This window comes from Sus scrofa, chromosome 5 (genome assembly GCF_000003025.6).
Source record: "Sus scrofa isolate TJ Tabasco breed Duroc chromosome 5, Sscrofa11.1, whole genome shotgun sequence".
Lineage (NCBI taxonomy): Eukaryota > Metazoa > Chordata > Mammalia > Artiodactyla > Suidae > Sus > Sus scrofa.
In genome coordinates this window covers 9,069,671-9,090,805 of record NC_010447.5, presented here as the reverse complement: position 1 = coordinate 9,090,805, position 21,135 = coordinate 9,069,671, and the positions used below count along the sequence as shown (strand labels likewise).

Here is a 21,135-nt window from a genome sequence, read left to right as displayed (position 1 = left end):
GAGCGTTAGCCTGCGGCAGCTGTGGGTGCCAACACCTGCGACTGGAGAGACCTGGGATGCAGGTTCCACAACAGAGTATGCTTGGCAGGAAGCAGAGAAAAGACCAGAAGCACGGCCTGGCCTCTGAGGAGCCCCTGCAAGGACCTTGACAGTGGGCATCCCCGGCCGGGTTTCCACCCCCCCAGCCACTGCCCACCCGTCGCCAGAACGCATCTGCACTCTACCTCCGGAGGGCTCAGAAAACTGAAGGACACGTCCAAGAGCACGGCCAGCGACTGGCAGCCCTCTGCTCGGCACAGCTGTGACACCATCTCAAGGAAAGATCGAGTGCCCGAGAGGTTTTTTTAAAATCATCTTTAATGTATTTTTAATAATTTTTTGCCTCGTTTACCAGATAAATCATCTAAATAAATAGATGCTGTACAGTCTCTTACCAATATCAGTACAAAAATAAACCCACACTCTGCATCCGCTCTAGCTCTCCCTGCACACGCGCACTCAGCAAAGGCATGTGCTTGAACCGACTCGCGCCCCCAACCCTCCCGAATACATTCATGTAGTCAGAACAAAGCTTGATGCTCATTCTGTGCAAAGGCAGCGTTCTTGTGCTGAGACCTGGAGGCCAGGCTGGCCGGTTATGAAGCAAAAGCTAAACCAAGCGAAGCGCCTTCCCCCAGGCCGGGAGTGGAGAAGGAGGCTGGCCCTGGGGCCACCATCCTAGGAGCGGCGGGTGGTCCTCGAGGGGCCCGGTCCTCGAGGGGCAGCATTACAAGCGGCTGTGCCAGGGGCGGAGAACATTCTCCTGGCCCCACCCCCCAGCAAAAGAAAAGTACCAACCGGTCTCTCTACATTCAAAGCAGGAGGGGGGCTGCGGGAAGGAAAGACAGGTGGTCCAGCTTTTTCGAACCCCCCCCCCGTGAGTACTGGCCTTCTAGGGTGGCAGGAGAGTGGGGAGGCAGGTCATGCCCACCTTGCCCCCTCACCCTAGCCCCGCTGGGATGCTCGGGGCTGGAGGAGGCCTTCAAGGCTGCTCCCAACCCCTCATAGAGGTCTCGGTTCTGGGTCCTGGGTGGGAGGGTCCTAACCCCCTGCAGCCCGGCCCCCAGGCCGCCTCTGCTCCCAGGGCTCAGCCCTCCCAGAGGCCATGAAGGGCTGAGAGAGGCAAGCAGTGCTCTGCTCCAGCGGGGCCTCACCCCACACAAGGGCCGCCCCCTCCCCCAAACCTGCAAACTGCATGAACAGCTCCTCCAAGTGAGGCAGGAGGAGGCCCATGTCCCCTGGGGGGTGGGGACTGTGACATCTACTGGAAGCTGCCAGTCCCAAGGCCAGAGTCCCTGCCCCCCCCCCGCCTCTGCTGGGGGCCCCTGAACTGGGACAGCCTCCAACCCAGGATGCCATCCTGTCCCCTGGTCACCCGCCACATACTCCTCTAGACTCAACCCCCTAAGCCGGGGGTGAGTCAGGGGGAGGGCGCGATCCCCCAATGGAAGCACTGAATTGACCCTGGACAACAGAGGATTGAGGAGGAGGAGGAGACAGAGGCTCAGGGTTCTGGGATCTTGCCAGCAGGCCGCCCAAATAAAAATTGGGTGCAGGCTGTCTTTGGTTCGGGAACTTGGGAAGAAGGGGTCTAGGGGAACACTGCCCTATCCGAGCCTCAGAAAGATTCTGCTGACTTCCTCCGGACAAAGCAGAATGTGGCACAGCCCTGGGGGAGGGGACAACGCGGAGCGGGGAGGGAGCCAGGCTTTCACTTGCTCCCCTGGTGCCCACCCCAATCTGGCTTTTTCACCCCTATAGGGACTGACAGGGGAGAGAAGTCCCTCCTCACTGCCAGGGGAGCAACTACCTCTGTGCAAACTAGAAATGGAGCACCCCCTCCCGGCAGACACAGCCCCCAGCCGGGGTGTGGGGCTTGTGTGTAGCCTGAACCACCATCCGCTGCGGCCCGACCACAGGAAGACATGGCAGAGGTGCCCCCACAAGAGAGCAAGGTTAGCCCCAGCTGCAGCATTGCGGGTGGACGGGGAGGAGACACAGAGTGGAAGGAGGAAGGGTGTCCGGAGGTCAAGGGCTGCCCTGAGAAGGTGGTGGGATGCTCCCTCCCTCGCTGACCACCCACACCCAAGTCTGGCTTGGCTGAGTCGGAGGGGAGAGCAAAAAAAGAGGGGAGAGGGAAGGGCTGGAAAGTCACCTGAGTCAGAGAGAACAGGAGCCCCTGGGGCTCCAGCGGGTGCACGGCGCACCTGCACAGACACCTGCACACCTGCGGCCGGCCAGGTGAGACCACGAGACTGCATCTGCACGCCTGGAGCATCGGAGACCATCTCGCCACCTCCCCCGCTCCGCTCCCTGACCTCCCCAAGCTGCCACCCTCCCCTGCCCGTCAGACCCTTGCCCTCCACTGAGCACAGCAAGCACACTGAGCTGGATGGGTCTCGTCAGGTGAAGCGCCGGGGCGAGGTGAGGTGAGGGGGGGGGTGCCCACAGCAAGCTCTTTTGTGCTGGGAATCACCCCCCATTCACCTGGTCAGGGTTCTAAACAGGAGGTTTGCAAGACCCACTGCACACATCTGTGGACACGCACATGCAGTCCCAGGGGCACGAGGGGCAGTGTGCACACACCTGTGTGGCTGGGTGTGCAAGCGAGCGGTTTTCACAGGCCGGGGAACGGGGTTGGGAGGGGGGCCTGTCAGTGGCAGGGGCTGGGCTGGCAGCTGCCCCTGGGGGAAGGGATGGGACAAGCCCAGCCATCTCCAACCCTTCCCGGCCCCTGAGCTCTCGGGCCCAGACACTCTTGGTCAAAGCCAGCCTTTGTAGCCTCCGTAGCGTCCCACAAAGCTGGCGTGGAAAGTTCAAAATAAAGACACCCCCCCACCACACACACACACCGAAAAAAAAAAAAAAAAAAAAAAAAAAAGGAAAAGGGGGAAGAAGCAGAAAGGCTGGGGTGGGCAGCCCCAGGGGAGGGCTCGGGCCTTCCCTCCTCCTCTGGCCCCGGGGCCAGCTGCTGGGGCTGCTGCTGTTTAAAGAAGAGCGGTGGCAGAGGTGTCCCGAGGAAGCTGGCCCTGTCCCATCCTGCCCTGGAGATGACACCCCAAGTGACAGAGCAGCGCCTGGCCTCCCCAGGCCCGGACCCAAGGCCTCTCTGTAAACGCGGGCACAGAGAAGGGTGGGGGCGGGGGGGTGGGAGAGTGTTGGGTTCAGACCCGCTTCTCCTGTTCAATGTTTTTTTAAATAAAATAATTACCCCGCCCCAACCCCTCCCTGTATCTGGAAGTCCCCACCCCAAGCCCGAAGGAGAAGAAATTAAGAAGAGTAAAAACGGTGACTCAGAACTTCCCGCCGCGGTCTCGGAAGAAGCCCTCAGCTGCCTGAGCCTCTCGGAAGGTGACGGTGATGGAGTTGGCGGTGATATCGGTCACTGTCACTTCACTTGAGGGGAGCGTGGGTGTCCAGGAAGGGGGCCCCTCGGCCAGATCTGCATCTGCTGCAGCCATGGGACACAGACAGACAGATGGGGGACAGTGTTGGCAACAGGGTGGGGACGGTGGGCATGAGTGCGGGCATGTAGACCACCTCCCACCCCACGCCACCCCCGGGCCAGAGCTCCTTGCGTCTCCAGCCAGCTCAGGGCCTAGCGCAAGGCTGGACACACGGGAGGCGGACGCACACTAGACTGACCTTCCCTGGCTGGACACGAGCTCTGAGGGGGGCCACAGAAAGAGCTCCGGGCTGGGTGCCAGGGTCCCGCAGGTTGGTGTGGCCTCGGGAGCACCCGGGCCCTCCCTGGGCATTGGACCAGCGGGACCAGATGACTCCAGGGTCCGTGCTCGCTCTGAGGGCCCCTGAGCCTGAGCCTTGGGGCTGGGCTGCCTTACCCTCCTCTTCGGGGGGCTGCTCAGCAGGCTCCCACTCGCTGGCCGCCTGCAGGACGTCCGGGGCCGGTGACTCCTGCAGGAAGAGCTCCCGTCGATGGCTGTGACTCTCCAGGTTGGGCCCGCGGGGCGGGAACTTCTTGCGTGAGAGCCGCAGGTACTTGTGGGCCTTGCGGGGCTTGCGGAGCGGGAAGGGCAGGGTGGGCACCAAGGGGCCCTTGTCCGCCAGCTCGGGCGCCCCCGCCTTGACCACCCCCTCAGGGCTCCCGCTGCCGAGTGGGCGCGCCAGGGAGAAGCAGAGCTTCTCCTTGCCCTTGGCCTTGTGGGAGCTCCGCAGGTCCATGCTGTACAGCCGCTGCGGGGGCAAGCCAGGGCACGGCGGGTCAGCCCTGCCCTCCCGCCCACTGCCGCGCCTTCGCTCATGCTGTTCCTCCCGCCCGGAGTGCCCTTCCCCATGTTTCACGGCTCAGAGCCAGCCAGCACCCACCCCGCACCCCAGCCCAGAGCGCTGCCCCTGACCAGCCCCAGCCCCAAGGCCTGGACCGGCTCAGCCTTCATCTAGGCCCCAGAGTACAGCCGCATCTCCGGGCACTGTGAATGGCTCGGGGCTGGGGCCTCAGGCACGTTCTTTGGCTCACAGCAGAGGGGCACACAAAAGGTACAGACTGCAAACTGACCAACAAAGAACAAACCTGGATTTATGAGGCAGATAAATTAAGGAGTCTGGGTTTTTTTTTTTTTTTCTCTTTTGGGGGCCGCACTTGTGGCACATAGAAGTTCCCGGGCTAGGGGTCAAATCAGAGCTACAGCTGCCAGCCTATGCCACAGCCGCAGCAACGCCAGATCCAAGCTGCACCTGCAACCTACACCACAGCTCATGGCAACACCGGATCCTTAACCCACTGAGCGAGGCCAGGGATGGAACCTGCATCCTCATGGATATTAGTGGGGTTAATAACACGCTGAGCTACAAAGGGAGCTCCCGGGAGTTATTCTTCTTTATGGGCAAAGAATCTTTCCTTCTAAAGGGTCCCCAAAGCTGAAATGGCCGGCTCGCCAGGGAAATGGCGTGAGGCACACGGTCCTGAATCTCTTGGGGCAAGTTCACCAAGGGGTACACACAGCTCTGGGTTGCACTGTGTCACTCAGCCACCCAGCCACAGGGCCGGTGCACTGCCAGTAGCCTGCAGATGCCCCTTGATCGCTCCAGGGCACTCCCTGGCTCTGAGCTGTGATGTGGCCCCGTCTGGGTCCAGCCCCCTGTTGATGCCCTGCCTCATTCTTGTTATGGTAGGCTGGAGGGCACATTCTCCCACCATTCAAAGGCTCAAGTTTTATAACTTTTCAACTCTGGGGGAGAAATTTATACAAATCCAAGAAAGACCCTTGGTGCTAGGATGTTGGGAGGGCCTGGACCACTGTGGGACCGAACCTTCTCCTGCTCGCTGTCCCTGGAGGCCAAGGGCTCCCAGAAAGAGAGTGGGGCCAGAAGATGGGGCCTGAAGGTCACATCTCTCAAGCTGGGGGCAAAGATTACACGTGCAAGCTCCATTCCCTAGTCCCACCTGCCAACACCCCTCACCCGGCTTGGGCAGTGGTTGTCAAGGTGATGGGAGGAGGGCTGAACTGGGAAGAGACAGCAAAAAATACTGCAGCACTAGGAGGGCTTATCCTACATGGAGCTTTACGATAACCCACGCCTTCGGCCTGGCTCGTAGGCCATCACAGGCCTAGTAAACCCTTACAATTCTGTCCTCCTCTACCTCCCGTGAGAGAATTCAGCTGCTCATGGATCCGGGAGCACCAGGAGTCAGATCGGGGTTTTAATCCAGCTGTGTGACTCTGGGCAAACCACTGGCCTCCCTGAGCCTCAGTGTCTCCATCCATGGAACGATGAAGAAACTCTAGCAGCCTGCCTCCAGGAATTCATAACGGGTGGAGCCCGGTCTACACGGAGTACTCTGCTGTGGGACCTCCGAGGCTAGATCATGAAAGACACCGTACTTCATCCTTGCTCACTCTCTCTATCAGATCAGCCATTCTGGGGGAGACTGGTGGCCACACCGTGAGGCCACCCAGCGGCCCTACGGAGGGTCCAGCCGTGAGGAGTCAGGCCTGTCAACATCCACAGCACTGAGCTGCTGGGCACAGGGGTAGCCACTCTGGGGACAAATCATCCAGCCGCGGTCAAGCCTTCAGATGAGGGGACTTGCAGCCAACATCCTGACTGTAACCTGAACCAGAACCACTAAGGCACCAGCTAAAGCAGATTCCCGACCCACTGAGACTGTGTGACATATGATGAGTGTTTATTGCCTTAAGCTGCTTAGGTGGGGGGTGATTTGTTACACAGCAAGAGATGACTAGGACACCTTCCCTGCAGGCTTGGTGTGCAGGTGGCGCCTGCTCCTTCGAGAAGAGCATGGAGCACAGAGCTCAGCGTGGAGGTGTCTGACGGATGCTACTTTCCTCCTCGGGACCCAGTTCACACCAAACCCCATGGAACAGGCCCACTGCAGGAAGGAAGGCCTGTCTAATCTGGCAAAAGCCTCAGGTGATCTACGATCAAGAGTGGACAGGAGGCTGGACAGGGCTCACACCGCACATGGGCCAAGAAGCCTTATTTTCTGGCTTCCAATTCCCCGTGGGCCTTATTAGCTTAAGGACAGCAGGTATTCTTATCATCCTGATTGTACAGATGAGAAAACTCAAGCTCAGAGTTTGGCCTGGAACCAGCTGACCACCCTGCTTCAGGCTCCACCCTCTTTTCAGAGCAAACCAGTGAAGGCAGCAAAGTGTCCCCAAGACTTGGGTGCCAGAGTCTAGACCCCACCTGGGACAGAGGCTTTCCTTTCACTCAAAATGTCCTGTCAAAAGCCAGGACATTCCAAGCTATGCTTCTAGAGTTCTGTGCATCTCCTTTTCTGGGATTCTAAAATTCCAGGCTCCCCCGTTTCCTCAATTCTCAAGTTTATGCTTCTGAGCTTCACAAATACCACACTTTGTACTTTGGGGACTTTCAGCATCCAAAAGGCTTACTTACAAGATTCTAAGCTTTCAAAATTCTAGGATCCCATGAGCCATACACCCATCCTCCCTCCCTCCACAGCACCTCCCACCTGTGGGGTCTCCCAGGGCACCAGCCCCACATTCTGGCTTTTCCCAACTCCTCCCAGTGAAACTTGCCCACTAAGTGCCCCGTCCCCCACCTCCCCACCACAGTGCTCTGGGTGGAGCCAAGGCGGTTTAGTGGTTCAGCTGAACTAGCCACTAGCCGGTGTATTACACGGATGGGGCAGGGGCTGGTGGGAGGAGCGAGGGGGCCCTGTGGGTGGGCGCCAGAGCTGGCAGGTTACCTGCAGCAGAAGCCGCTTGGGTTTCGGGCCTCTCTTCCTATAACCCGACGCTCGGTCTCTCTCCTCCCTGGGATGCAAAGCAGGTGGCAGAAGAAAAGGAAACACTGGTGACATTTAAGGGAAAGCAAGGTACCCGCTCCACCCGGCCCCTCTGCTGTCTATGGGGGAGGGGGAGACCCTCCCCAGGCCACCCCCAATCCTGGGTCAGGGCTCCTCCCGTTGCTCTCTTTAGACCACGGCAATGGGCCATGAGTTCAACTCCCAGGGCTTGGTCTTCCCATCTGACTAAAGGTGAGGGCACAGCCAGGGGTCCCAGCCGCTGAGGTGGGACTTGGTGGCGGGGGGGCATCTCCAAAAATATGTGAAGCCATCTTCATGGCTCCAGGGTCATGCCAGAGCTGTGCTCTCCGTGCGCTGGGCACACCCCCAAAGCCATGTAGTTCCAGTGTCCACTCTTAGGACACTGGAGTTTCTACACTCAGTATAGAAACCTCAGTCAAATTTGCCTTGTCCCAGGGGAGCTGATGGGAAGGTCGATGCGGCCTGTTGTACCTGAAGCTCCACCCAGGTCTCCCTCCTTCCCCCGTTTGGCATCTGCACACACTTGAGCGGGGGGTGGGGTGGGGGCTCCCACGTGCCTGCATCAGCTGGGGAAGGGGAGGGCAACTAGCCTGTCCCCAGCAGATGCCAGATTCTCTGCAGGATGCCCTCCTCACAGCACAAACACACAAGATACAACCTGAGGATGTGCCCAAAGCCACACATGACACAGAGAATAACACGCCAGAGACCCCCAAGTGTGCTGGAAGTGGTGGGGAAATTCAAAGCCATTTCATTCTATTTGACTTCATTCCTCGCACAATTTCGAGGCGGTGGTTGCCACCCCCTCCCAGACCTCAGACTCCAGGGGCATCTGGCCAGGTCAGGCCTGGGGACCCAGTCAGGGCCAGCGGGGCACGCCTGGAGCCTGGGCCACGGAAGCTGCCTTCCCATTTGCAGCACCCCTGCTCCTGCCCCCGCAGACCGAGGGAGTGGGGGGCGGAAGGGGAGGTGGGCGCCTTCATTCCATCCGGCCCTCCCCTACCCAGGGCATGCTTTCTGTCAGCCCTGGATGCCTCTGCCCATCCATGTCCGTGTCCAGGGCTGTAGCCCTCAGTGTCCTCTCGGCCCCTCCCCCTTAGAGCCCCTTGGCTAGACTCCTTCTGAGTCTCTTAAAAACCCTGCAAAGCAGGTGTTCAAATGGTTATCACCCCCTTCCAGCCCCTGCTCACCAAGACCCAGAGAGGAGGAAGTCAGGTTTAAGTGGGTCTGCAGGGTCTCCAAGCTCCTCGTTTACTAGGAACGACTGACGGTTCCGACTCATCCAAAACAACAGCCAGCTCCTCCACCAGGACTCCCAGGGCCCTCCCTGAACCGCCCCCGTGCCCCCCCATGCCACCCCCAGGCCCCAGCCCCACCCAGTTCACGCCGCTCGTCAGGCCAGCCACGCGCACAGCCACGCCTGCCTCCGCCCAGAGCCCCTGAGCTCAGTGGGCTCTAAAATACCCACTGGGCTCGTTCCCTCGCTCAGCTCAGGTCTCAGGTCAACACGGCACCTAAGCCTCCCACGGAAAGCAGCAGCCCGTCTGGGCAGCGGTCAGCACTTACACCTGCCAGCGTACCTTTCACTGAGGGGCTCCACGCTGGAGCGTGAGCCCCATGAGGACAGGGACGTTTGTTGGTTTCGTTCCTTACTGTGTCCCCAGTCCCTAGAAGAGTGGCCCGCACAGAGTAGGACTGCAATAAAGACTTGCTGAACAAATGAAAGAATGAACTGGCTGACCCCTAAACACCATCAGGAAGACACGCCCACGCTTAATAGTCTGCCAAGCGCCTTCACACACCTCTGCTCCCCGCGAGGGCCCAGGAGGTCAGCACTGTTACCCCCATTTCACAGGCGGGGAAGCTGAGGCTCCCAGAGGAAACAGGCCCCGCCTAGCGCCTCACAGCTGGTGAGCGGCAGAGCCAGGCTGCTGACCCAGGCCTTTGACGCCTTCTGGGACATTCCACTGGGTTCTCCCAGGGTCACGACCCTTTGGGCTCAAGGCCCCACCAGTTCTCGGGAACCAGAAAGAAGCTGTGGGACAGGAGCACTGTGGTTTTTTAAGGAAAGAAGAGTGGGGATGTTTCCTTTGAATCAGCAGGAGACCTCCTGGGGGACAAGGGGTCAGAAGGGGGCGAGGGGGGCAGAGGAAGAGCATCACCTGGAGTCAGGAGCCCACCCAGGTTAAGTCCTCGGTGGGCTACTTGCCAGCTGCGAGGCTCCTGGACAAGTCCCTTAGCTCTTCCGAGCCTCAGTCTCCTCACCTGTCAAATGAGATCCTGGTCCCTGTCTCAGGATGCGACCGAAAGGAGCCAAATAAAAATGATTTTATAAAATGGTCTTGCAGGGGACAGGGTTGGTGGGTCCGGGAGATGCGGAAAGACTGGGCAGCCTGCTGGCAGGAGGGCAGGGACCGCTGGGGCCCCGGGGAAGCAGAGGAGAGTGGCCAGATTATGCGCAGAAGGCGCTCCCGCCAGGAGGAGCCATTTGGGGCAGCGGCTCCCTGCTAAGATGTGTCCAGAAGTCCGAGGCCCATCGGAGGAGCTGCCAGTCATGAACCACCTGCAGAGCACTGGCAGGTGTGGGGGACTGAGGGCCGGGGGCAGCTCTGCCCACAGCCAGGAGGTGGCCAAGCAGGAGATGGGCACTGAGGTACCCTGGCTCCAAAGCCGCACTCCCTGCCCTGGCCTTTCTTGAGCTTCATCAGACTTAGTGAGAGGACCTCTCTGGGGGAGCTCCCTCGGGTCCGTCACAGGGCACGACTGATCCTGCTGCCCTCACACGCAGGGCACCTCTATAGCCATTTTCACCTTCTTCACTGCAACTGAAACCCCTGCCTTCTGGAGAAATCTGGAGGCGGCTGACAAAGCAGAGAGACTGAGGCCTGGGGTGGTTGGCGGGGTAGCCATCATCACCAGCAACAGGAAAGGGACAGGGCCCTCCGCTGCCCTGGGACCTGGTGCCCACGCCCTCCCCCAGCTGCAGACTAGACTGGGCTGTCCCTGCGAGACCCCTGCCCCCCAAAGCCAGGACCCTTGTTCAGAGCCAGGCCAGCAGCGCTCCCCATGAAACCTCAGAGCCTGCCTTCTGCCTGGCCCCGGGGCAGGCTGAGCCCCTTACTTCTCCTCATAGGCCATGACCAGGCGGGGGTCCAGGATGTGCTCCTCCGGCTCCCACGTGCTGTACCTGCGGGGAGAGACAGGAGGTCAGAGCTGCCCTGCCCACTCCCCTTCAGAGGCCATAGCTACTCCACCAGGACCCACTGTTTGTAGGACTTTGCCCCTTCCTGGTCCAGTGTAATTGTCACCTAATCCCATGAACCATCCCTGGCCACCCAGACTAGGTCAGGGGCCCTGTGGGGGCTTCGATGACACCAGAACTCCCCCCACCCTGGCACTGAACTTATAAATGACTGTGTCCAACTCCCGACTAGACCCCCACTTTCACCACAGGTGAGGCGGGCGGGCCCCCAAGCCCTCGGATTCTCTTCCTATGAGAGCCAAGAGCATATGGTGAAAAGCAGGAGCTCTGGGTTCAAACCCCAGCTCTGCCCTTGCTAGCTGTGCAACCTCAGGATAGTCTATTCAGTGTCTCTGTGCCGATTTCCCCATCTGTGAAGGACTCTTGAGCCGATTAAACACGTTGATATGTCTAAGTGTTAAGTGCAGTGCCTGGTGCACAGGAAGAGCTCTGTGCTTATCACTGCTGCTGTCACTGGTCCCCCGGACGCCCCAGCCCCAGCAGGGCCTCTGCCTGAGCTGAGCTGCTCCCTCCTGGCTGGGCATGCTTCTGCACCATCCGGGCCAGGTCTGAGGTTCCCTGTCTCAGAGCCTGAAACAAAGCAGGAATTTGGGAAATGTTGGGTGACTGAATGGTTCAGTGATGCTACAGCAGGTCCCCAAGGTATTTCCACATAGGATCTTGCACCACTTCCAGGCCAGGCAGTGTTCACTGCTGCGACAGACCTGGGCATTCCCAGAGCTTGGCCATCTTCCTGCCACCTTCACTGCTAGTTACTCAGTATCAGCCTTTAAATCAGCTCATTTTTCTTTCTTTTTTTTTTTTTGGTTAAATTATTGTTATTTGTTTATTTATTCATTTATTGTCTTTTTGCGATTTCTTGGGCCGCTCCTGCGGCATATGGAGGTTCCCAGGCTAGGGGTCGAATCGGAGCTGTAGCCGCCGGCCTACGCCAGAGCCACAGCAACGCTGGATCCGAGCCGAGTCTGCAACTACACCACAGCTCACGGCAACACCAGATCCTTAACCCGCTGAGCAAGGCCAGGGATTGAACCCGCAACCTCATGGTTCCTAGTCAGATGCGTTAACCACTGAGCCACGATAGGAACTCCCTAAATAATTTTATTTTAAAAGCCAACTTCGGGAGTTCCCGTTGTGGCTCAGTGGTTAACGCATCTGACTAGGAACCATGAGGTTGTGGGTTCAATCCCTGGCCTTGCTCAGCGGGTTAAGGATCTGGTGCTGCCGTGAGCTGTGGTGTAGGTCACAGATGCAGCTTGGATCTGGCATTGCTGTGGCTGTGGCGTAGGCCAGCGGCTACAGCTCTGATTCGACCCCTAGCCTGGGAACCTCCATATGCTGGGGGAGTAGCCCAAGAAAAGGCAAAAAGATAAAAAAAATCAATAAAAGCAAACTTTGCATGACTCCCATAAATGGAAAAACCAGGATGACTCATCGTAAAGAGATGCTAGAACATAAAAAAATTTTAATTTAAAAACATACATATGTAGAAGTTAAGGATCCGTGGCTCAGGTAGCTGCTGGGGCATGGGTTCAATCCCTGGCCCTAGAACTTCCACATGCCACACATGCGGCCAAAAGAAAACGAAAACAAATATATACATATATGGGTATACACACACACGTGCGTGTGTGTACAAATATACATACAAATATACAAATATATACATGTGTTTATATGTGTACAGGTATGTATAAACAAAACCAAAGCAATGGACTATGATTCTGGCTGTGGTTACACCCAGGACTGCAGGATAAGGAAGGTGACTAGGTGTTAGGGAGGTATTAGGAGGCAGAGAGGCCAGGCAGAGCCCCTGCCCCCCTCTAACCGGCCAAGCTAAAACCGTCCCCTTAAACCACCCAGGACACTGTGAAAACTAACAGTAGTCCAACCTATATTCCAACAGCAAGCTGCCCAGGGACAGAATCCTTCCCTCCTTTCTTTCACTGACACTTCCCCACACTTGTTTCGGAGGCTGGGGGCCCTGAGGGCCACATGCTCAGGCAGAGCAGGCAAAGTCACACCTCCCTGCCTTTTCCTCCGGAGCGCCCTGTTAAACTCATCCTTTGAGAGTCGGGTCCTCGTGGTTTCCCCTGACATCCTCTCCACTCCCAGCACCATGAACCCTCCCCTCTGCTGCTGTCCCAGGCCTCATCGTTGCACTGCCCTGCCATACTTAGTGATCAATCAAGTTGGTGTCCTGGCTGGCAGACTGTAAACCCTCCCTAAGGCGCCCAGGCCCCAGCCCGCAGGTGTTCTGGGAACAGCTGCAGAAGCCACTGCAGAGTTTTGCTCAGCCTGAAGAAACGCTGAAAGTGAAACAGGGTTGATTTTTTTTTTTTTTAATTGTTTGGGTAAAGCCCAAACTATAAGCAACCAGAAGCTGGCAGAGACTTCACACCTTCCTCCCCGGCAGGTTAAATTTCCTCAACTGTAACTGTAGTAAGAAGGGGGGTGGGATTGCGTTCCTCCGTGTCCCCTGCCTGGCTCTCTAGACGTGCAAGTGTCTCTTCAGCGCTCTAGTCCTCGCTGCCCGGTCCACCTCCCGCCTGCCCCGCCCACTTTCTGTTGAGGTGACTGCTGTGTGGTTCCCGGCAAGTCCCTAACCTTCTCTGTACTTGAATTTCCCTGTTTTAAGAATCACTACTACCACCACCACAGTAACAGCAAAGTGCCAGAGCCGAGTACCCCAGGGATTCAGCCAGCCCTTACAGCACCCTTGTGAGGAGGTTATAGATCTTACAGATGAAGAAACCGAGGCAGAGAGGTTAAGCATCTTGCCAAGTTCCCTGAGCCAGAAAGTAGGCAGTCTGTGCTTGGAACTCAGTTGCGCCTTGGCTACCCTCTCCCTTGGGGTCCCTTTGAAAGGGTCAGAGGATTTAGAGGGGACAGTTACTGGCCTGGGACAGTAGGGGGTCTGAAGCAATGGGACAGGGGTAGACTTGGTAGCTGGAGGCCTGGCCCTGCTCAGTGCGGGGGCGGGGGGGGGCGGGAGGGGGTTGTTGCACAAGCACCTTCTCTGGACACCCCGCCCCTCCTAAAGCCGAGGCCCTCCTAAAGCCGAGGCCCTCCTAAAGCCGAGGCCCTCCTAAAGCCGAGGCCCTCCTAAAGCCGAGGCCCTCCTAAAGCCGAGGCCCTCAGCCGCCCTCCGAGATGGCGATGTGGGGAGCCTGAGGCTACAGGCAGGGCAAACACGCTTTGCAAACAGCCGGGCGCAGGCTGGACAGGAGCGCACAAAAGGCGGGCTCCAAGGCTGGAGAGAGGTCTGGGGCTGAGTCTCCCGGCCCACGGCAAGCGCTCGGCTGTGGGGTGGGGGGGGGGGTGGACTCCACCTCGCACCCCGAAGACCCGCGCCCCGCCCCCAAAGGCCCGCGCCCCGCCCCCCAGGCCCCTGGCTGGGCCGCCGCGCGCGCGCGCACGCATGCACGCACGCACGGGCGCGAGCTCCAGATTATCCGGCCGACCAATGGGGAGAGGGCGGAGGCGGGGACGGCGCGCGCCGGCTCGGAGGTAAACATGGCCACGTGACCGCCGCCCCGCCCCGCCCCCCTCCCGGGATAAATAGGCTCCTGCCGTGCCGGGGGCGGGGCGTTTCCCAGAGCCAAGCCCGCCCTAACCCCCAACTCGGATTTAGAGCCACCCGAGTGACTCTTTGGTGCAGCGGGCTCTCGGAGGAATGCCCCCGGCGGCGGTGAGCAAGTGACTCGGTGCTGGGGCCTCCGGTTCCTTATCCTTGAAGCGGGACTATCAACAAAAGTCCCTGTCTTTTGGAGCTGATGTGACGCGTTAAGCCACATAAAACACTCAGATCCATGGTACATAATGAAAGCAAGCAAGCGTTAATTGAATCAGTATCAAAAGCCTGGAAAGTGCAGACACAGGCCTGCCAGGGTCAAACCCAGGACTCTCTGCTGCAGCTACTCAGCCTGGCCTTGGAGGAGAAAGAAGCACCTCCTCTGACACTGTTATGGACCCTTTCTGGTCTCAGGCAGTCTTTCGCAGGGCTTGGTGAAGCTAGGGCCCCATTTTACAGATGGGGAAATGGCGATGTCCAGTTCAAATCGCTCCACCTGTATGATCTGGGGCGAGGACTCCTCTGCCAAGGGCTTCTGTCTCCCCATCTATAAAATAGGTTGGTGTGAGGCAAATACATGAACCGAAGCCTGATCCTAATAGTGGCTTATTTATAAGCAGCTTGGTTACTGCTGTACCACTGACAGTATCATTGCTAAAGCTCCATGAAGGCGGTCCTCCTCCAAAATGGGGTAGCATTCACAAGTGGGGACTGGCAGTCGGAAGGAAAGCACTCCAAGAGCAGAGCCCTAGGGTCCTGAGCAGGGTGAGATGAGAGTGGAGTATCTAAGGGTCTCTGCGGGCCTGAGAGCACCCGTAGCTGATGGTTGAACATTCTCTGCCCTGTGCCCCCAGCCCCTCCAGCCCCTCCCTGAGCCATTTGCAGTTCCTTCCAAAACAAGAAAGATAGCTCCTCTGCCCCATCTGCTGGGGAGGAAGGGCACTCATTTGTTTGCTGCTGGGGAGAGAGAATAGCCAAAGCTTGCCAAGGCTTAACTGGGGCCTGGCACAGAGTGGGTGTTCATTTAAATCATGGTTTGTTATTTATATAAGCCTCCCTGCCCAGGGTGGGGAAAGGTGCTGTGGGGCCGGAGAGTCTGACTCCCCCTCCTGCCCAGGCTGGCACTGCCCCAAGCCAAGACTCCAGGCCTGCAGGGAGCAGCCTGCCCAACTACCCACTCTCCACCCTCTTTCTCAGCCTGTTCTCCAAGGAAGGCCCCCGGAGGAGGGGAGACTGAAAACCAAGAGGATTACAAAGGAGCCGTGGTTCTCCTGATTCTCCCTGTGAATGAACCTGTTTTCTGCCAAGTGAAGTGGGGTGGAGAGTGGATGGCATGAAGTGGGTACCATGCTGCACTGCGTTGGCAGTTATATTACTGTCATGACCTCCTCACTCCAGGCCACAGTCGCCCCATTTGAAAAGGGAGAGGACTGATCTAAATTATTGCTAAGGCTATTTTGGGCTCTTGTGAGCAGCGAATCCCCCAGGCCCCTCTCCTGGTTGCTGGGAGACCCAGAAGCCAAGCTGTATAACCTACTATCAATAGCACACACTTACTAAGTGCTTGGTCCTGCTAAGCACGCATCAGGTACTCTACAGCCATCATCTAATCCTCACAGCGATGCTGTGTCGAAGTCTTTATTCCAATTTGGACACAAGGAAAGCAGAGGTCCTGCCATGTTGGGGACCTGCCCAAGGGCTCAGAGCTGTCTAGCCGTGAGCCAAGCCAGGAACCCAGGACCAAAGTGTGTAGGGGAGACAGAGATGCCCAGGTCATTTGGCCAAACAGGGCTCCCAGAACCCCCTTGGAGGTCGCAAAAGGCAGTCATGAGGGCCCATCTGGTGGTCTCAGCATGTTAGGAAAAATGTGGCCCCCAGGGCTGGGGGCACAGGCCAGCGGAGCCATGGAGGGACTGCTCTTGGAATGCCAAGTCCTTCCCTTCACTGAAGCTCTGATGGGCAGATGTATTCATTTGGGCTTAATAAAAGTGGGAGAAGGAACTTTAAATAGATAGGCACCTCTGTTTCGAGAAGCAGGTCTATAGAGGAGGAAAAATAGCTAACAGTCCCTTGAAGGCCAATGGGCTGGTGACCATACTCTGATGCAATGCCTTCTGGTGCAGAAGCTAAGAGGGAAGTGAGTGGCTAGGGAGAGGCCCACCTGAGCATCTTCTTTTTCTAGCTTTCCCGCTCCTCTTACTGCCTGGTCATCCAGACCAGAGGTCTACCTCTCATCTGCCCAGTGAGGAGGGGATTATCCTCCTTCAGTCCGAAGGTGTTTGGGAAGGGGCTGCAGGGGCAGTAGGAATGGACGAATGCATCATTTGGTTGGCCAGCCAACAACCCTAATCTTCAGGATGCCTACAAGCCTTTCACCCCACGAAGTGAAGGAGCCTATGAGAGGAGAGCAGGGCCTGGACTACTGAGCCCATTTTGCAGAGAGGGAAGCTGAGGCAACATGGGATGTCTTCCCCTCGGCTGTCTCTCACCATCATGTGTCCCAGACACTCCCAGGATCCAAATACCAGGTCAGCCCCAGTACCAGCCGAGCAGAAAGCCCCTGGCACAGACAGCAGAAGCTCTGGGCAGAGGGGGATTCCAGGAGTCAGTCTCTAGGAGGTAGGGCAGGGGGGTGGGGCACCCACAGACCAATAGGGAGGCCCCACGACCATCTCATTCCCTCCCCACCCCCAACAACTCCCTGCTGGGAGGTGATTGGTTGGTAAGAAGATCCCTGATTGGGCCTCAGCAGGAGAGGTGGAGCGACTGGGAGAGGTCCTAGACCAGCTCCCTGCGCCCCCAGTTGGGAGATGGAGGAGCCCCTGAAGAGATGCTCAGAAAGAGAGAGGCCCAGTTCAAGTCCCAACTCTGCCTCCACTTGCTGTGTGACCTAAGGCAAGCTGCTTACCTTCTCTGAGCCTGTTCACAGCTGCCTCACAAGGCTGTATGGGAACCTGCTCTGTAGACTGGAGAGTGCTGTCAAAAGGCAGGCTCTGTCCCTAGCTCTGTGGCACTGAGGACTGATGCCCCACTGGCTAGACTTGTCTTGCCCAACCCCACAAACCCGCGCTCCGCACTGTACTTGCTGCAGCTTGCAGGCGCCTGCATCTTGCAGAGGCAGCCATCTCTGAAGCCAGGATTCTGAGCCTTCACCTCCTAGGTGCCAGGAAAAGCCAGCAGCAGGGGAGCAGAGGCACCAACCAGAAGAGGCGGAGCACAGGGCTAAGTGGAGCCCACTTTTACCCTTACGTGCTCCAAGCCCCCCAGCTGGCAGCAGGGAAACTTGATGATTCAGTCGTGTCCACTGGCCCATTACTAGAGCAGCTGGAGTGAAAAGCTAGGCAGGAAAAGGGGTAAGAGGTGGATGGAAGGACGCACAGGCGGGCAGACAGACACACACAAAGGAACCTTACTTTGGGGGCCATCCTTTCCACTTCACCAGATATTCGACTTTACCCTGGGAAGAAAGAGAAGCAGACACATGAGATTCACGGATGCCCCACAACCACTCGCAGGACAGCAAGGCCCCTCACCTCTGCAGGTAGATGTCCCCAACACACACACACACACACACACACACACACACACACACACACACACACAGAGTCAGGGACCCCTCAACCAGATCCCCATCAACCACAGACCCTCAAACTTTGAGTGCTGTGTGACCACCAGACTATCCTCCCTGCTAGAGCACAGGGATACCCTGGGTCCCAGAGACCTCCTGGGCTTCTGGGGCAGAAGCTTGGAGCTCACATCACATGTGGGGAAACTGAGACCACGTGGGGATGTGCACAGCCAAAGATCCAGTGTCCAGCGCCCCCATGCTGAGTCCATAATTCTCTTTCCTTTTTTTTTTTTTGTTTAGTTTTGGCCATGCCATAAGCAGATCCTTAACCCTATGGGCCATGAAGGAACTCCAATTCTCTTTCCTTTTTAGATCAGAAGACTCTCCAATTCCTAGAAAACTCCTCCCTGGGGTGCCCCACATGGCTCTAGCCCCGTCAGCCCCATCCCAATGAGAGGCTGCCTCTGACCCAGAGGTGACAGTCCAGTGCTCCAAGATGCTCAATTCACTCTCAACTCTAGAGACTCAGGCAAAACCCCCAGAGAAGGCTGAAAAAGTCCTTGAGAAAGAGTGATCACCTCTCCAGAGATGAAAATAGAGCCAGGCTTCTCCCATTCTCATAGATGACAGGGGCCTTTAAAAGTCTGACCCCACGAGTTCCCGTCGTGGCGCAGTGGTTAACGAATCCGACTAGGAACCATGAGGTTGCAGGTTTAATCCCTGCCCTTGCTCAGTGGGTTAACGATCCGGCGTTGCCGTGAGCTGTGGTGTAGGCTGCAGACGCGGCTCGGATCCCGCGTTGCTGTGGCTCTGGCGTAGGCTGGCGGCTACAGCTCTGATTAGACCCCTAGCCCGGGAACCTCCATATGCCGCGGAAGCAGCCCAAGAAATGGCAAAAAGAAAAAAAAGTCTGACCCCAACCGATGGGTGACGGCCCCTCCACCACGGAATGTTAGGTCCAAGACAGGTCACCTCCTAATACCATAATACCTTCCCTCTCACCGTACAGTTCTCTTTCTGTGTGGCACACAGCCGGGTTGGACAGCATCTATATTTATTTCCTCTTTCATTGTGTGTCTTGTCTGCCAGATTGCCAGCTCCTCCAGGGAAGGAGCGCTCTCCTCGGGGCTTAGAATGGTGCCTGGTACACAACAGATCCTCAATGAATATATTTTGAATGAATGGCTTAAAGCATGAGGCTCCTCACTCTATGGCATTACCCCCAGGGGCCGTGGAGAAGTAAGCAGGTAATTGCCGTACCTGCTCTGGCCTCACTGCGTGGAAAGCACTGAGCTTTGTGGAACAGATTAAAATTGAGGAAACTCTGGAGGAAGGGAGAAGGAGAGGCAGCCCGGACTTGAAGACAGAACTCCGCCTCGTTGCAGTTGGGGCAAGAATAGAATGTCACGGCCCACCTTGACTGCCACTCTTAGCCCAAGATGCCAGGACTGGATTTTTTCTCTCCAAAGATGAGTTGGCAATCAGCCAATTGGAGCTCCTGGCTCTACTTTTATCTCTAACTTGCTGTGTGACCTTGACCAGGCTACTTCCCCAGCCCGGGCCTCAGTCTGTGCCTTGGTCAAATACAAGGAGATGAACTCTTTAAGACCTCTTCCTATCCTGCCGCTAGAATTTCCCAAGGGGCTGCGGAGAGGAGATAAGGCAAAAGGATGGTGGTGCGTGCTGGGGACAGGAACTTTCCTCAAACACTTCGTCCCCAGCCTCCAGTCTGGGGCCGGATCACTTTGCAAACGTGTGCACGGCCAAAGTCCAGCCCTGAGGCACAGGGACCAAACCCAGCGGAAGAGATGCCTCCTTAAATTGCAGGGTGTATGTTTTGGAGGCGAAGGCGAAGGGGGAGGAGCTTCGTGGATGCCCCAGCGCTGTAGGCAGCTTCTCGGAGCCCGGCTGGCCTGGCCGGGCGGGGCTGCGAGTTGGGGAGGGGAAGACGGGGGCGTGCACTGGCAGAGGGGAGAGACTCGGAGGTGAGGGTGTGGAAGGAATCGGAAAAGGTCGAAGTCCAGCAGTTAGACTTCAGAGACTAAGAGACGGCTTTTTCCAAAGCTCCGCCTCCAACTTCAAAGGACTTGGCACCAAGAGTCCAGAGTCCTGAGTTCGAGACCCCGATCTGCGTCGAACACACTAGGCAAGCCGTTTCTTCATTTGGGCCTCAGTTTCCCTATATTTAGAATGAGGGGAGGATGAGAAAGGATGACATTCAGGATCCCTACGGTCTGATCCTAATTTCTAGCTCTGGCGAGCTTATCTGCCCCCAGCATCCTGGGGTGACAACTTTTATACTACTAGCCCTACAAGGTAGCGGGGGAAACTGAGGCACGGGTTGGGGATGGGAGCCCGGCAGTGCGGAGCTGCCTGGGCACCCCTGCCCCACTTTCGCCGTCGCCTCCAGCTTGAAGGTGACAGTGCTGAGGACAAGAGGGGACCCCACAGGGGTCCTGGGAGCCGCCCCCGGGCAGCCTCACCTTCCGCACGCGCTTCTTCCGGATGCTCTCTACGGCGAACACCTGCTCGCCGATGGCTGACAGCTCCATGTGGGGCGGCGGGCGAGCGGGCCCGGGGCCTGGCCGGGCCGGGCCGGGGGCGGAGCTGCGGGGCCGCGTCTGCGGCGCGCGATGCTCGGGCCAGCGGGGACCCCGTCACCCTCGCCCGGGCGCGCACGCGCACGCGCACGCGCGCACACCCCCTCGCGCTCCCTCACGCCGCCGACGTTCCATTTTTGAACCTGCGCAACGTTTTCCTCGGCGCGCGCGAGCGAGCGAGCGAGCGCGCGGGGCGGGGGCGGGGGCGGGGCGGGGGCTCGGCTCGCGCTGGGCAGGTCACGCCCCTCCCTCCCTCCCTCCTTCCTGGCTCCGCCCCGCCCCGCCCCCACTGGAGCTCCGCCCCGCCCGACCTGCGGGCTCCGCGCCGCTCGCTGGAGCTGCGGGCTCGCGGGACTTATTTGGTGCAGTCGCTGCTCGGCTCCGAGCTCTTACTACCCGGACGCATTTCCTAAAATCCTCCCGGTGACTCTGAGGGGCCGGAAACGGCATGGCCCGGGTTGGGCAGATGAGGACACCGGCAGAGCGGGGAGACCATGTGCCCCACCTCGCACAAACGACAGGCGGGGTCGCGAAACGGACCCTTGGGGGGCAGGAGGGCGGGGACGGCCAAGGTTTCCCAATGCGTTGGGGCTTCTCCGCACGGTGGTCTTTCTAGATACCGGCTCCTGAGCGGCGTGATTTGGCCAGTCCTGAGCGGGCGCCCGCTTGTCCATTCTTCTGTCGGTCAGCGGGTCTGCCGGTGCTTGTGCTGAGGCTTCGGGATCCCACGCGGCGGCTACTTCGAGGCAATACTTGGCGACGGGTGCAGCCGCGACAGATCTAAGGTGCACAGTGGGACGGAATTTGGTGCCACGC

The 21,135-nt window shown here is 58.2% G+C and overlaps 1 protein-coding gene across 3 annotated transcripts; it reads right to left on the bottom strand.

Moving 5' to 3' along the window:
- CBX7 (chromobox 7) lies at nt 339–20,494 on the bottom strand. 3 transcript variants are annotated; one of them, XM_013997510.2, is made up of 6 exons: nt 20,203–20,494; nt 17,565–17,608; nt 10,437–10,502; nt 7,235–7,301; nt 3,882–4,233; nt 339–3,487 (listed from the first exon to the last, which is right to left on the bottom strand). In XM_013997510.2, the coding sequence occupies exons 1-6, from the start codon at nt 20,269–20,271 to the stop codon at nt 3,333–3,335; spliced, it is 753 nt and encodes a 250-aa protein (XP_013852964.1). In that variant the 5' UTR covers nt 20,272–20,494; the 3' UTR covers nt 339–3,332. The 3 variants fall into 3 exon arrangements, with proteins under 3 accessions (XP_013852964.1, XP_003126060.3, XP_020947133.1); XM_003126012.6 differs by having other exon boundaries at nt 339–3,490; nt 20,203–20,493; XM_021091474.1 differs by having other exon boundaries at nt 339–3,490; nt 3,882–3,954; nt 20,203–20,491.